Below are 16,982 nucleotides of genomic sequence, written 5' to 3' on the forward strand. Positions count from 1 at the left end.
TCAAAGGAGTAAAACAGAAGTGAGAATAAAGGAAACGCCAGCCATGGTCCTGGAAGTTGAATACCTATGCTGTGGGATAAAGCTGTAACCAGGGATATTTGGAAAGGTCCTAGAATATTCAGATTTACCCCCAGCGTAAAAGCCAGGCACCAGACTTGGCTAATTGCAATATCTAACAGAATATTTCAGTTCAGAAGCAAATCTAGCTAATCATTTCAGAGATGGTTTTTATGAAATATTTTAAGGACTAGAAATATTAATAAGCTCTTTACACGTAAAAAAACGAAAACATACAGGTATTAATGATGATGATCACACTAATACATAAATAGGAATTGAGAGCATTTTAATGTTGGAAGACCGTTGGCGCTGCTTTCGATTACGGAGCCTCACCAATGGATTACTTCGAATGAAAGTCTGTGGTTTGTCCTTTTTCACTGCAGTCTTTCCTAGATCTTCCTGTAAACATGGACATCTGAAACATGTCTACAGGTGAGTATAAACTATGAGTGTGTAAAGTGAACCATATACATATATATGTATAGATATATGGGGTTTACTTTACCCACTGATTTCTGTGCAGTAACACCAGAATCTTCCCCCAAAGATTAATTTATCTGCAATATATGTATTAGCGATTCTAAAAGATATGCATTAAAAATTTCTTCCATTATCTAAACTGAACATTTTAGGAGAAGTTTGAGTCTAGAAATGGCACCTCCTCTCACACTTACAAATTACTTTATGATTTTTTTTTAAACTAGCTTTTCCCCACTGGCACCTTAAACACGCATGAGCTGTAATAATACCTCTGTTTCATGATGAGAAAACTAGAAAGCAGAGAGGGAGCAACTGCCTATGGTGATGGTGCTAGAATCAGAGTCTTGGGAAGAGGGGCAGAGCCTTCCTGACCCACGGAGGCTCCTGCAGCAGAGAAAGTCCAGCTCAGGGCACAGATGCCAGAGTCCTCTGACCCAGTCAACGCCAGTGGTGAACCCCGTGACATCTTATCTGGAGAAAGAACTGCATTCTCAAATCAACCCTAGGAGCAGAGGAAACTCCAGGTTTTAAAGTGAATAAAAGGGAGGGGGTATTTCTTATCTTGACATAAGGATTTTCCATCAAATGATATAAAATAATCTACTCATTTAGAACAATAAACAGAATAATAGTTAGAAAAGATATGTGATGTCTACATGCTTTAAGGAACATGACTATTGCTTAAAGAGAGACGGGCTTGTAAATAAAAAAGAATGGTGACTGCTTAGCTTTTCCTGGGGCTCTGAGGCGAATAGAGTAGGTTTCCAGGGAGCCAGGTTATTTAGTTCACTTTTTAGCACTATCTGCAGCAATATTTCAGAGCAAAATAAGTAAAATATCTGTTCCTTTTCATCTGGCAGCAGCAAAGATCTCAGGGAAAAAAAATAAATAAATAAGAAATATGTAATCCCCATGGTGTAATCCTAGGGTATGGAAACTTACTTCTCTTAAATACCTCCCTCTGGCATAATTGACTTTTCATGTGCATTTTAATAATGATATTTCAGCAGGTTGCAAGCAAGTTTTTTTTTTTTTTTTTGCTTCTTCTGTTGTTGTTGTTGTAAATTATGGTTTTGGGGGAAAAAAGTGTTATAAATCTAATTACATTTTCACTTATATTAACAAGTCAGCACAATCTTCTAACACATTTACCAAGCAATTCCAATATTTACAGCTGACCTAATTGGTTGTGGGGTAGAAGCAATGTGAAATGTTTTATCGTCCCAGGAGCTGCACATGTGCTGAAGGCAGCTGCTAAGGTATAAAGCTGCCTGGCGACTCTGAAGTTTTGCCTGCCTGGAGTCTGCCTTCACCAGCCAGTTACAGAACGGGAAAGAAAGTGGGAGGGAAAGAGAAAGGGGCTCTAGGGTGGGGAGAAGAGGAGCTTATTAAAGATGTCTTCTCTGAATCCTTTTTTGGCAAGAAAGTATTTTTCCAGTTACTTGGGGCTGCCTCAGACTCAAAAGTTTACTTGCTATTGGCAAGTTTGCATGAAAAGGTATAAATACATGAAAGTCAATAATATCTTGAAGCTAAGTTGAGGCCAACCTTGGCCCTGCTCTTGACTTTCACAGTCAAAGCCCGTGTGGTCTTTAGCAGGGGTCCCCAGCCCCCAGGCCATGGACTGGTTCTGTACCATGGCCTGTTGGAAACCAGGCTGCACAGCAGGAGGTGAGCATGTTGAGCAAGCAAAGTTTCGTCTGTATTTACTCCCCTTCACTCGCGTTACTGCCTGAGCGCCTCCTGTCAGTTCGGCGGTAGCATTTGATTCCCATAGGAGCAGGAACCCTACTGTGACCTGTGTAAGCAAGGGATCTAGGTCGTGTGCTCCTTATGAGACTCCAACGCCTAATGATCTGAGGGGCAGCTGAGGTGGTGATGCTAACCCTGGGGAGTGGCTGCAAATACAGATTATCATGAGCTCTCTAAATGCAATGCAGTTGAATCACCCTGAAACCATCTCCACCCCCATTTGTGGAAAAATTGTCTTCCACAAACCTGGTCCCTGGTGCAAAAAAGGTTGGGGACCACTGGTCTTTAGGACCCAGGCATGGGTCTAACATAGGTTGGAAATTCTTATATTCTTATGTCATTAGAGAACAGGCTGAAAAAAAGAAAGAAAGAAATCGCTCCTACCAGTTAAAGACCATACTGCTTCATGGGGAGACAGAAACTGGGTCTACCTCTCACATTACCTGAGGTGAGTTCTGCTACAGCTTTGTCACCCCTCAGGTTTAAATGAAAATCTCACTTATTTTTACGTCCTCTATCTTTCCTTTTAATGCCACTGATGTGAACACAGATGCACAATGCCAGTACAATGTTAGCAGAGAGCTGCTTCCAGGCAAGTCTCCAGTCCATGGGTTCAATTATTTTGTGGCCAAGCGCTGTTTTCTGGGTTGTGATGATGGCTAACACTTACTGAGCGCTTACTCTCTGCTAGGAACTTGGCCAAGAGTCTAACGCTTAGTCTTCTCATCAATCCTAGGACATTAGTTGTCATTGTTTAGTCCCTCAGTTATGTCGACTCTTTTGTGACCTCGTGGACTGTAGCCCACCAGGCTCCTCTGTCCATGGGAGTTCCCATGCAAGAATACTGGAGTGGGCTGCTATATCTAAAATGGATAACCAACAAAGACCTATTGGATAGCACATGGAACTCTGCTCAACGTTATGCGCCAGCCTAGATGGGAGGGGGTTTGGGGGAGAATGGATACATGTATATATATGGCTAAGTCCCTTCACTGTTCACCTGAAACTACCACAACATTGTTAACTGACTATAGTTCAATACAAAATAAAAAGTTTAAAGTTAAAAAAAAAAGAACACTGGAGTGGGTTGTTGTTTCCTTCTCCAGAGGATCTTCTTGACCCAGGGATTGAACCTGCATCTCTTTATTTCTGAGCCACCAGCGAGGACATTGGCACCATTTGTTTTACAGATGAAAAGTCTGAGTCACCATCACATGGAAGTCACAGAGTCACTGAGATCTGATCCTAACGCATTCACTTTTGGAGTCCCCACCACAGCCTTGGCAGTGGCGAGCCTCCTTCTTTATCACTCTTGCCTCAACCTGCAAACTAAGATGCCATCACACACAGCAGGCTTCAAGATGTGCTTTTAGATGCACCCAGGAGATCCTTACCAAACATTACCTCGAATAACACCTCCCCATCTGAAATCCCCAAGCTAGGTCTCTGCCCTTTAGTGGAAATCCCTATCTTTGATGAAAGAAAAGGTACCCCTGGGAGGAGTAATAATCGTAAACTTCTGTTTTCGTGAATGATGCAAAAAGCATATCTTGAAGCTTGTTGTGTATGATGGCAACTTAGTTCTCAGGTTGAGGCAAGAATGATAAAGAAAGAGGCTGCCCATGGCCAAGGCTACAGTAGAGACTCTGAAGGATGGCTCAAATAGTAGATATTGATGAAAACAGGGAGTAGCTGGAGACTTTGAGTCCCTGAGCAGAGGTGATGGTGGACATGAAACAGAGAGCCCAAAACACAGAATGAAAAGTCTGTGGCAATCGCCTAAGTTGCATTTCTTTTTCCCTAGAAATGATGCCATCTTCTTAGTCCCTGGATAGTTTTTCTAATCTCAAATAATTTCTTTTTTAATTGGATATAATTGCTTTACAATGGGGTGTTAGTTTGCTGTACAAAACGCTGACTAAGGCTCTCGCAATCTTCACCCTGTCTGGTTGAGTTAGCTGGTCTTTTACATACGACCCTACACGATGAGGTCTCATCCCCACCTTTTAGGAGATTACAAATATGAAGAATGAAAACATGCAAAAACCAATTACTTAATTCAAATAAATAAATACATTCGGTAATTAATCAGTTGTCCTAGTATTTTTATTACTGGGTCCTGGACTGCTTCCTCATCTTATCCTCTAGCTAAATCAATGGAAATTTCCATACCCATAAGTCCTAGGAGAATTTGACTTCATTTTTCTTAAAACCTGTCCACATATTCACAAAGAGGTTTTAAAAAAGGCCTTTATCCCTCTTTGATTACAGCCTTCTAAGTCAAACAGACAGGGAGAGAAAGACAAGAATAATGAAACGAATATGTTGAATTGTCCATGGCATTACTCTGACACTTTTATGAACCCTAAAGCTATTTTGTCTTCTATTTTAAGTAATAAGAATAAAATATTGTTTGTTAACGTAAACTACTCATTTATTCAATACATATCTGATGAATTATTCCTATACAGGCAGACCTCAGGGATATTTTCCCATTCAGTTTCAGACTACCACAATAAAGTAAGTATCACAAGAAGGCAAGTCACACTAATTTTTTGATTTCCCAGGGATACAAAAGTTATGTTACTGTCATCTGTTAAGTGTGCAATAATAGCATCATGTCTAAAAGGTGTGCATCCCTTAATTAAAAAATATTTTATTGATACAAAATTCTAACCATCATCTGAACTCCAATGAGCTGTAATCTTTTGCTGCTAGAGGGTCCTGCCTTAATGCTGAGCGCAGCAGATTGATTAGAATGATAGTGATTTCTTAAAATGCAGCAACAACAAAGCACTTCTCTGGAGCAGGCAATGCGGTTTGATGGCATTTTACTCCTGGTAGAACTTCTTTCAAAATTGGAGTCAGTCCCCCCAAACCCTCAACTAAGTTTACTTACTATTCTAAGGTCCTTTCAGCCATCTTCATCAGGAGTAGATTCCATCTCAGGAAACCACTTTCTTAGCTCACCCACGAGAAGCAACTCCTCATTCATACTAGTCTATCATGGGACTGCAGCAATTCAGTTACATCTTCAGGATCCATTTCTCATTCCAGTTCTCTTGCTCCTTCTACCACATCTGCAGTTAGTTCCTTCCCTAGAGTCTTGAACCCCTCAAAGTCATCCATGAGGGCTGGAATCAACTTCTTCCAAACTTGTGTTCATGTTGATATTTTGACCTCTTCCCATGAATTGTGAATGTCCCATGAATTGTGAATGGCTTTGAGAATGGTGAATTCTTTCCAGAAGGCTTTCTATTTACTTCCCCCAGATCCGTCAAAGGAATCACTGTGTATGGCAGCGATAGCCATACAGAATGTATTTCCTAAATAACAAGACTTGAAAGTCAGAATTACTCCTTGATCCATGGGCTGCAGAGTGGATGTTGTGTGAGCAGGCATGAAGACAACATGAATCTTATTGTACATCCCCATCAGAGCTCTTGGGTGACCCAGGTGCGTTGTCAATGAGCAGAAATATTTTGAAAGAAATAGTTTACTCAGAAGTAGGTCTCCACAATGGAGGAAATACTCAGTAAACCATGTGTGAAGAGATGTGCTGTCATCCAGGTTTTGTTGTTCCATTTAAAGAGCACTGAGGGTAGATTTAGCCTAATTTTCATCTAAAAGACCCTAGGATTTTCAGAACAGTCAATGAGATTTGGCTTCAACTTGGAGTCACCAGCTGCCTTAGCCTCTAACAAGAATCAGCCTGTCCTTTGAAGTTTTGAAACCAGTTTGACTTCTCCCCTCTAGCTATCAAAGTGCTAGGGTATCTTCTTCCTATATATATAAAACTATTTCATCCACACTGAAAATCTCTCGTTTAGTGCATTCACCTTCATGAATCATCTAGGCTAGATTTTCTGGATCGCTTCCTGCATCTCTTCCTGCATCATCACTTGCTGCTTCACCTCGCACTTTATGTGATGGAGATGCTTCTTTCCTTAAACCTCATGAACTGACCTCTGTTGGCTTCAAACTTCTTCTGCAGGTCCCTCACCTCTCAGCCTTCAGAGAATGGAGGAGAATGCTGGATTAGGCTTTAGCTTAAAGGAATGCTGCAGCTGGTTTGATTTTCTATCCAGACCACTAAAACTTTCTCCATATCAGCAATAAGGCTGTTTCACTTTCTTATCAACTGTGTGTTCACAGGGGTAGTGCTTTTAATTTTTTTCAAGAACTTTCTCTTTGCATTCTCAACTTGACATTTGGTGCAAGAGGCTTGGCTTTTGCCCTGTCTCTGTCTCCCTCACTAAGCTTAATAATTTCTGGGTTTTGATTTCAGGCGAGAGATGCATGGCTCTTCCTTTCACTTGAACATTTAGAGGCCACTGTAGGTTTATTAATGGGCCTAATTTCAATATTGCTGTGTTTCAGGGAAAGGGAGGCCCGAGGAGAGGGTGAGAGATGGGGGGACAGCTGGTCAGTGGGGCAGTCAGAACACAGACATTTATTAGTTAAGTTCACAGTCTTATATGGGTGCTGTTCATGGTGCCCCAATTACAATAGCAGCATCAAAGATCACTGATCACAGGTCACCACAACAAAATAATAATAGAAAACTTAGAAATATTACAAAAACTATCAAAATGAGATACAAAGTAAACAAATGCTATTGGAAGAATAGCACCAATCCACTTTGGTGCAAGGTAGCCACAGGCCTTCAATATGTTAAAAAAAAATTAATAAATGAAAATAAAGAGAGAAAAAAAGCAGTATATACAAACGCAGTTAAAGTATGCTTGTCTGTATGGTACTTTGCTGGAGTCTGGCACACTGCTTCTCAAGAAGTCAGATTTTCGCCAACAAATCTGAGACAAGAACTAGAAAGGCACTGTTTGGAAATTCCAAAAGAACGAATCTACTCATTCTTCTCAAATTCTTTTTCTTTTATTCTCTGAAATGCTCTTTCATCTATCTTTGATACTCAGGCTCATGATGCTTCAGTTCAGTTCAGTTCAGTTCAGTCACTCAGTCGTGTCCAACTCTTTGTGACCCCATGGACTGCAGCATGCCAGGCCTCCCTGTCCATCACCAACTCCTAAAGCTTACTCAAACTCATGTCCATTGAGTCGGTGATGCCATTCAACCATCTCATCCTCTGTTGTCCCCTTCTCCTGCCTTCAATCTTTCCCAGCATTGGGGTCTTTTCAAATGAGTCAGTTCTTCACATCAGGTGGCCAAAGTATTGGACTTTCAGCTTCAGCATCAGTCTTTCCAACGAATATTCAGGACTGATTTCCTTTAGGATGGACTGGTTGGATCTCCTTGCAGTCCAAGGGACTCTCAAGAGTCTTCTCCAACACCACAGTTCAAAAGCATCAATTCTTCGATGCTCAGCTTTCTTTATAGTCCAACTGATACCCATACCTACTACTGGAAAAACCATAGCTATGACTAGACTTTGTTGGCAAAGTAATGTCTCTGCTTTTTAATATGCTGCCTAGATTGGTCATAACTTTTCTTCCAAGGAGCAAGCGTCTTTTAATTTGCTTAAATATATCATTTCTTGGAGAAGGAAATGGCAACCCACTCCAGTACTCTTGCCGGGAGAATCCCAGGGTTGGTGGAGCCTGGTGGGCTGCCGTCTATGGGATCGCACAGAGTAGGACACGACTGAAGCGACTTAGCAGCATATCATTTCTAGATGTGTCTGTGTCTATCTTTATCCCTACCCCAATATCTATACCTATAATTGAACACAGATATATTTGTATCACTGGGTTTTTTTTTAACTTTTATTGAGACTTGATGAAGCTGCTTATTAAACTTCCTGGCCAAAATACACCCCTGCTAGTGATTCCTATGTATCAATTGAATATCAATTGAAACTAGGAAGGCATCTTTAGAGGTTCTAAAACATAAGGCTGGAAACAAGAGCACTGGGAACATAAGAGCTACCTGGCCTCTGAAGAAAGGTAAGTCTGGGAGATAAAATGCTGGCTAGTCAGTACTAAGCAGGTGTGGATTTCTAGAAGGTGATGTGAAATCCTACAGTAAGGGAATACTCAATAAGCGTGTACGAAGGAAAGAAGCAAAGAATGCTTCTGATTTACCAGTGATGGGCCATATTTTATGTAAACAGAGAAGTCTGTGCTTGTCTAGAGGGAAAGTTATTTTAAAAGCTTAATATGGACAAAAGGGAAAAAAGTACCTACTCAGATAATCTCACTTGGTTAGCTTTGCAGAAAGATCAGAAAAGGTGTGGAGAGAGAAGAATCACATATAGTGATTTGTATCCAAGCTCCTTCCCTTGGAAAGACCCTTAAAGCTGGTCCTCAGTAGGAATTCAGACACCACTGAGGTTAAAAGATGGCATTTCTCCTGTCTGGATCATCTGAAGCACAGAATTCAATAAATGTGAAGAGCTGAGACTAGAAAGAGAGGAAGGGCCCAGCTTCCTTTCCTAATATCAGTGTGTGTGTGTGTGTGTGTGTGTGTGTATGTAAGGGGCATGGTACCTGAAAGTGAAAAGTTGTAGGGACAGACATCCCAGGAGCCATGGCGGGCAGAGTATGCACTGGCCATCCTGATGGACTATAATTTGCTCAGAACCTGAAGGCTGCCATGGGATTAGCTGGAAGACCCTGGGAAAGAGCAAAGGAAGGAGCTGGAACCGCCATGGAAAGAGTGTTCTGGAGAGGACATGGTGAGCAACGAACAGACTTGGGCAAAGCGAAGTGAATATGCCCATGGGAAGCACCACATCACAGACCTTCGCTGGAAACCCTGATGGCATGCTCCGCTGAGCTGATGGTCTTGGCTGGTGGGCCATAGACAGTGCATGAAATTTGGGAAGATCTTAAACTTCAAGCCCTCTCCCCTTGAAGGAGAAAAAAACTAGTTGCAAAAGCATGAAAATCTACCAGCCAGAGAAATGAAGGCAGAGGGAAGTGGGAGGGGGGAGGGGAAGAATCACAGCAAAGGAACCCTTTTTCGCTTGCTCAATTTTTGCTACAATCCTCACAACATTTCATTTCGGTTCTGTTGTTATCTCTGCTTTACAGATGAGGAAATTGATGGAGGGCTCAAGCCTGCCGTGGGGCAATGATCACTTGCCTTAAAGAGCTAAGGCTGGGCTGGACATTTGGATAAAGAGAGAAAAAATAATATGCATGGCCTCTGATATCTCTAAAAAGATATGGAGAGCATGAAGACAAAGCTGACACTATTCATAAGCCCTTAGCCACAGGTTTCTCAGAGACAAAATGGAAAGGGAAGTTGTGTGGAAACTTGGATTTCACCGGCATCTGTGAGATTTGAAGGTGGCAGACCCAGAAGGAGGGCTTCTACGGAAGGGCCGATAGTCCCAAAGAAAACGAACCTTTTCATTAGAATTGGCCTCCTCTCCCGACCCAGATCCATCACACACTGCTTGAAAATTTCCACCTCTTCTTGTTTCAATGATTAGCTATCTATCTGTGTCCACTTGTGTTTATAAACACCCAACTTTTAAAGATATTGAAAGACTTAGTGTGGTTATTCTGCTACTAGTCAGTCACAACATAATAGGAGTTAGTTGTATCCCAATGTTTTCTTTCTAATACCTAGTCAAAGCCAGTTTTCCTGAAAAAGTGGATTTTGATAGAGACAGACAATAGTCAATATTGGATTTGATCCCTGGGTCAGGAAGATCCCCTGGAGGAGGAAATGGCAACCCACTTCAGTATTCTTGCCAGGAAAATGCCATGGACAGAGGAGCCTGGCAGGCTATAGTCCATTGGGTTGCAAAGAGTTGGGCACAAGTGAGCACGCACAGACATCATAGTTGTCCTGTGCAACAGTAAAGTGGACAGAACTCTCCTAAGCTCACCCCAGTGGTGTGGCCACGGGAAAGAAATCAGAAGTGAAGGCAAAGGACGTCCAAGAGGGATTGGTATGCATTTCTATTTATCACCACATTGTGCATGGGTCTCATCTTTTCACCCTGAAAGAAACAAGAGGAAATATTTACCTTCCCCCTTCTCAAATCACATGACCCCTTGGTTTAAGGCCAGTTTCCCTGGTACCTTGGCTGGGAAAGAATCCGCCGCAAGGACGCAGAACACAACTAGTGTTTGTCTATTTGCTCAACAAACCATATTTAACTACCATCTATTAAACAGACTTTAGCGTGCTAGTCTGAGATCTGAACTGCTACTTATGACTTTGCTTACTGTTGCTTTTTCTGTGGGGAAAGAAAGACACCAGGGATGCAATGAAATATTGAACTATAACTTTTGAGTATGTTAAGGCTGTTTGAACAGCCTCGAGGACTAAGAATAGAAGATAGTATTTTCTGAACTTACCAGAAAACCCACTGGTGGTCTGAAGATTCCATCTTTAAAAACACCAAGCCCACTGTCAGCAAACTTATAAATAACTGTATGCTGTTTTGGAAATGTGCATTAATACTACTGACACATCAAAAATGGGTCACAAGTTGCACCCATCACACATTTTGTATTATTTCCCCAATAATGCCTACTCATCTCTATTAGGCCATCAAGTCTATTTTACCACTCGTGGTTGTTTCCCAGGACATATTTTTGCTAGTTTTCTGGTTGGAATTATCTTTGCCCTACAAAAAGAAGAACCACAACAGAAACCAGAACCCAAACCAGAAAATGAAACCCACTCTATTTTATAGTCCTAAGTGGGAGCAAGATATGTTGTTGATCCCATTAACACTGGATTTCAAAAAACTGAATTGACCACTCCCTTGATGAAATATCACAGAAAATTTACCCACAAATGGCATTTATCTATTGACGTGCAAACAACCATCTATTCAGCAGTGTGGCTTTGATCAGTTTCTTAAGCTCTGTAATTCATGAGAATTTGTCTTGCTTTTTAATTAAGAGGTGGAAGATGATTAAGCTCTTTAGAGATAATCTGGATGGGACACTATCACTATCCTTGACCTTCTTTAGATGTAATCAGGAACCCCCAGTCATACAGAGGGCTGATGGGTCCAGTCTGCAGATGGACCAGGCCATGTGGACCAATTCTCCTTTTTTAAAAATTGGGGACATATGTATACCTATGACTGATTCACATTGATGTGTGGCAGAAACCAACCCTACATTGTAAAGCAATTATCCTCCAATTAAAAATTAAAAAACATTATTGGAGCATAGTTGATTTATAATGTGTTAGTTTCAGGTACACAGCAAAGTAAAGCAGTTATATATATATGTAAAATATACATATATATCCACTCCCTTTTAAAAAATTTTCCCTATAGTTTATCTATTTTACATATACTTTACAGATAGTGTGTATATGTCAGTCCCAATTTATACCCCTCCCTTATCCCCTGGTAACCAGAAGTTTGTTTTCTATATCCATGACTCTACTTCTGTTTTGTAAATAAGTTCATTTGTAGCCTTTTTTTTAGAGTCCACATATAAGTGACATCGTATGATACTTGTCTTTCTGTGCCTGACTTACGTCACTCAGTATGGGAATCTCTAGGTCCATCCATGTTGCTGCAAATGGCATTGTTTTATTCTTTTTATGGCTGAGTAATATTCCATTGTGTATATGTACCGCATCTTTTTTACCCATTCCTTTGTTGATGCACATTGAGGTTGCTTCCATGTCCTGATTATTATAAATAGTGCTGCAATGAACACTGGGGTACATGTTATCTTTTTGAATTACGGTTTTGCCCAGGAGTGGGATTGCTAGGTCTTATGGTTGTACTATTTTTAGTTTTTAAAGGACTCGCCATACTGTTTTCCATAGTGGTTGTACCAATTTAAATTCCCACCAACAGTGGAGGAGGGTTCAATTTTCTCCACACACTCTCTAGCATTAATTGTTTATACATTTTTTGGTGATGGCCATTCTGACTGGTGTGAGCTGATATCTCATTGTAGTTCTGATTTGCATTTCTCTAATGATTGGTTAAAATTTTCCTTTTAGATGCCTGCTTTACACCATTTCCTTATTTATCACAGACAATAAAGAAATTAAAGACAATGGGGAAGACATCCATGATTCTGTCCTTAGAGCTGCGTTAAAGAATGGTGAGAAAAGTCAGTGAAACTCAATAGCTGAAATTGGATTTTCTGTGGGTTCTCATTATCCATGACTTGCCAATCCTCTCGTATCACAGAGAAGACACAGGAAAGAATAAATGAAAGTGTAAACATGGTTGGAGCATTTTATGTGTTGTCACATATGTTGTCTTTACAGTCACAAAACACTTTTCAGATTGGAATTATGTTTTTGTAACAACTTTGCGTTAACACAAATGTAACATACATGAATATATTCACACATGGGCAATACCAACAACCAAGAGTGCATTCTTGAGAAATCTGAGACATTGTTCCTCACTCCGTCATACATTCCCACCTCTAGTCAAGCTACTCAGACACGGAGGGCTCCATGTGTTCCCCTGACTTGCCCGTGTCATGTCTGTCACAGGACTAGAGATCCCATGCTATTATCTTTCTCCTGATCCCACCCCACTTCCTACAGGAAACACCCTGCAACAATCCACCCAGCCCCCATTGACCTCTTCCTCCTTGACCTCTTGCCAGAATCATCAGTATAGCCCTGGAAGGGATGCTGCCTTATTTGGCCTCAAATTAATTTATCCGAATGCATCTGGTATACCCAACTAGGTTTCCTGGGGACTAAAACATGATTTCTGCATCTAACAACACACCCAGCAGAGTGCCTACTGAGCGCACAGAGCTACTCACTGCATAGTGCATTACCAACCATTTCAAAAGGAAAAGGGGGGCGTTCCCCAGCAGTCCAGTGGTTAGGACTTTGCACTTTCATTGCTATGGCCCTGAGTTCCAACCTTGGTCAGGGAACTAAGACCCTGCAAGCCATGTGGTGAGACCAAAAAAGAGAATTATCTACAAATGCCACCGCTAGCTTGCGAATGTGAAAAGTCTGTAATCCTTTCATGTAGATTACCTCACTTAGGTTTCAGAAAATCCTGGAATAGAGGCAATAGCATAGAATAGAAGAACAGAGAATGTAATTTCTAGACTTTTATATGCCATAAGCACACCACCGAGAGACGGCACCTTTGGGGCTCAGACATCTGACACCTGCCTCACCTGCTGGACAGGTACAGCAAAACCTGTTAACCAGACCCATCTATCCAGAACCCTCCAGTAAACAGAAACCAGACGCCTCATGCATTAAAAGAAAGACGTGGATTATAGCAAAATAAGATCAAGGATTTATCTCAAAATCCACATCCCTGGAAGGCTCTGCACCTACCATGTATGCCGTCCAATTTCATACCCAGATACAAGAACTGATCGTTGCAATAATATGGAACATTTAACGAATGCTTACTCTCAGCCAGGAATCCAGTAAAGTGTTTTAAATACCTCATCTCATTCAGTCATTACAAAGAAGCTCAGGGTCTTCATCACTACTATACTCACTTAAATCAGAACTGAGACACCAAGAGGTAACGCGACTTGCTCAAGATCACACAGCTCAGGACCACTGTTTGGCCTTAACACTGTGTAATGCCACAGCACAATTTCTATGCTCTGAAGAAAATGTAATATTTACTCACAGCTGATGACAATTCTCAGTCATGAAAGATTTTCCTGGTATATTACAGCTACTAAGTTGAAACGTTGCCAATATGCTACAGAGTTATTTACAATAAAATCAGGGGTGATAGAACTTTTATATCACCCCTCTATTTAAAAATTAACTAAACAGATCGCACACTCTTCACCTACAACCCTGAATTCAGCTTATTCAGGGTTTTCATGGACTAAAGAGATGTAGGAATTTGAGTAGGGGAGGGAAAATTTATTGGCCCTATTTTGCAGACCTAAAACCGAACACCATCATCAATTTGTGTCTCACATCAATTTGCTCAAAATAAAGGGTTGGAATAATAACAGGAAAAAAAAAAAACCTGGGAAAGAGCTGAAATCTTGCCCCGACACACATTTCCAGAGTACGTAGGGGTGATCTGAATGAAAACCAGGTGCATAACCTTTGGTTGTCATTGGTAAAAATGATTGGAACATTGTTCCAATATCACTCCCAATAGCTAAGTGATATTGGGAGAAGCTGTGATGCATTCATGTTGGTGAGGAACAATTGCATTAGTCGGGATAGGAGCTGATAAAGCTAATATCTTGTTTAAGTCAAATTTTTGTTGCCCAGTGATTCCTAAAAACTGATAGGGAACCAGGGTTCTCTGAGGTGCTTACTTGGTAGTAACGCTCAAGCCGCTATAGAAGCTCATATGTGTTTCTGAGTAGGGGTCCTGGGGTCCACAGTATTCCTCCTGGCTGTCTCTCATCACCACGACCGTTGTCCCTGCAATGGCAGAGCCATCTTGGTGAGTTGTCATAATACCCCTTCATTCTGGATTATTCCTATTGACTGAGACAGCTCTACATCCTTGACTAGGGAGAGGCTGAGAATTTCAAACTATAGTCTAATTCTAAGAGGATGGTTGGTAGAGAGCTCTTTAATTTTTCTCTGCAGAGTTAAAGAGTGGATGAAAATGATTGTGAAGGTGTTACTACCATATGGTCTGTTTAAAATAAGTACACGTTGTGTACTTTCTTATCCATTCTGCACCTTTGTAATCCGTCACTCCTCCCATCTCACCCCAGAATGTAGCGTTGGGGAGCCTTCTGCTGCTAGCGCGGTCTGCAGTTACGAGGTGCATGCTAAGTTGCTTCGGTCATGTCCAACTTTTTGCAACCCTATGGACTGTATGCTGCCAGGCTCCTCTGTCCATAGGATTCTCCAGGCAAGAATATTGGAGTAGGTTGCCATGCCTTCCTCCAGGGGATCTTCCCCACCCAGGGATTGAACCTGTGTCTCTTACATCTCCTGCATTGGCCGGCAGGTTCTTTACCACTAGCGTCTCTACAGGCTCTAAGAAGAGATCTCAGCCAAGTCCCCTTCTCACTCCCCAGATACTGGTCAGGCTGAAATTCATTGTCCTCCAATTTTGCCTCCTTTTACTTCATTTTTCCTTCAAGGCTTCCTTTCTTATTTTTAACTTTGAAGGATCTTGATCTTACACAGGATATGTTGCAAAACATGTGTGAATTTCGACATCTGGAAACAATACAAAAGCAGATCACCTTCTCATCTGCAAAATGGGGATGAGAAGGGGGCTACAAAGGGTGATTGAGGAGGATGAACGCACGGACGGGTGACATGTAGTCTTTAGATGAGCCACAGGAAGCTGCTTGGAGATGGAAAAAGCAAAAACATGACATGTGAGCCATGACTCCTTCCTGCACCCACATGTTGATACTCTATTGTACCCCTCTTATTCCAGAGCAGAGATTTAACCTAGGAATCCTTTCAAAGCGCTGGGCTAGGAAGCCATGCTTGCTCAATAAGAATTGGCACTTGGTACTGTGATGAAAAGTAACATTCTAAAGGATGCTTTGGAAGTTAAATGCTTTTCTTTCATGATTCAAAAACCCTGCATGATTTGCTTTCCTGAACCTGACTGCCAGATGATCAGAGAGGGGGACATTGCTTGGGAAGAAGTTATCAAGGAGATGGACAAAGTCAAAGAAGAGCCATCATGGCTACTCCTCAGCGGCCGCCCACCTAAGTGGAGAAAAGATACACATTTCCTCCTGGAAATCTAAGACTCTCTCTGTACTGAGACTACTCAGAATGCAGAGTTCCTCTGGGACAATCCTTTAAGCCCGCACCTCACCAGGTTTGGGACAGTGGCAGACAGAACGAGCCACAGAAATATTCTACTATCCTTTTTCTTTTGATATAATTCCTTCTGAGCCATTTTAATCTACAGAAAATATCAACCGAGTCAAAACACACTTTCGAAAGAAGAAGGACCTCCTTTGCAGATGTGATCTGTCGGCTTAAATCGGCAGTAATTGCATCATACAGGTGTGCTAACAGCCAGGTTTGGAATAAGATCGCTCCTGACTGTAATCCTCAGAAAGCCTTCACTTTACATATGGAATTTTGATGGGGTTTTGAAGTTGACTCATGTTTCCTTATTCTCTGTTAACTTTTTTTGCCCTGGGCGGGAAAGTGGCTTAGGAAGGGAACTTCTTAAGAAATATCTGAGCGAGGACTAGCGTTTTACCAACCGTCAGCCTTTCAAGGCTAGCCGGCTTAGGGCTCCTGAGAGAAAGTGAGCTGTGGAATGTAGAAGGCAACAAGCCGAAACTGGCCGGAGAACAATGGAACTTTCGGGAAGTCTCTGCTTTCTCAGAGCCTGATTCTTCAGCAGATGACGTGTGCCAGGTATTAAAAAAAAAGGTGGGAGGAGGGTGGGCGGGTTCAGTGAGTACTAGGTATGGACCTCTCGAAATTTCTGCTAAATAAAGCTTTGACTCTTCCCTTGTGTCCTTCAGGATAAAACCTCTCCTTAGAATACATAAATGATTTGCATAATGCTGGCAGCTTCCTGCATGGATGTAGGGGCTGGAAGGCACAGTCTGCCTGAGAATGGGTGGAGTCTCTGGCTGGGTGCTGCTGGCTCCGAATGGAAAACCACTGTTCCACACGATCTCTTTGGTCCCTTCATCTCTAAATTCTATAATCATAACGGATTTCAGAAAAGGAGTCTGAAGAAAGTGTCCTCACTTACCAGAGGAGGCTGTTAAGAATGTGCAACAGTCTATTACTGCCTTTCTCCCCAGTTTCTTCACTGCTTCAGACATTCAGAGGGCGAGAGCTCAGAATAAAATAAAACT

The 16,982-nt window shown here is 41.6% G+C and overlaps 1 protein-coding gene across 1 annotated transcript in view; it reads right to left on the bottom strand.

Moving 5' to 3' along the window:
- The window catches only part of KCNU1 (potassium calcium-activated channel subfamily U member 1), a 153,013-nt gene that overhangs the window by 58,941 nt on the left and 77,090 nt on the right, over positions 1–16,982 (bottom strand). Inside the window, exon 19 of the mRNA XM_055567104.1 lies at positions 14,490–14,598. Coding sequence (XP_055423079.1) covers positions 14,490–14,598 — 109 coding nt within the window. The remainder of the gene's footprint in view (positions 1–14,489; positions 14,599–16,982) is intronic.

Source organism: Bubalus kerabau, chromosome 2 (assembly GCF_029407905.1).
Source record: "Bubalus kerabau isolate K-KA32 ecotype Philippines breed swamp buffalo chromosome 2, PCC_UOA_SB_1v2, whole genome shotgun sequence".
Taxonomy (NCBI): domain Eukaryota; kingdom Metazoa; phylum Chordata; class Mammalia; order Artiodactyla; family Bovidae; genus Bubalus; species Bubalus kerabau.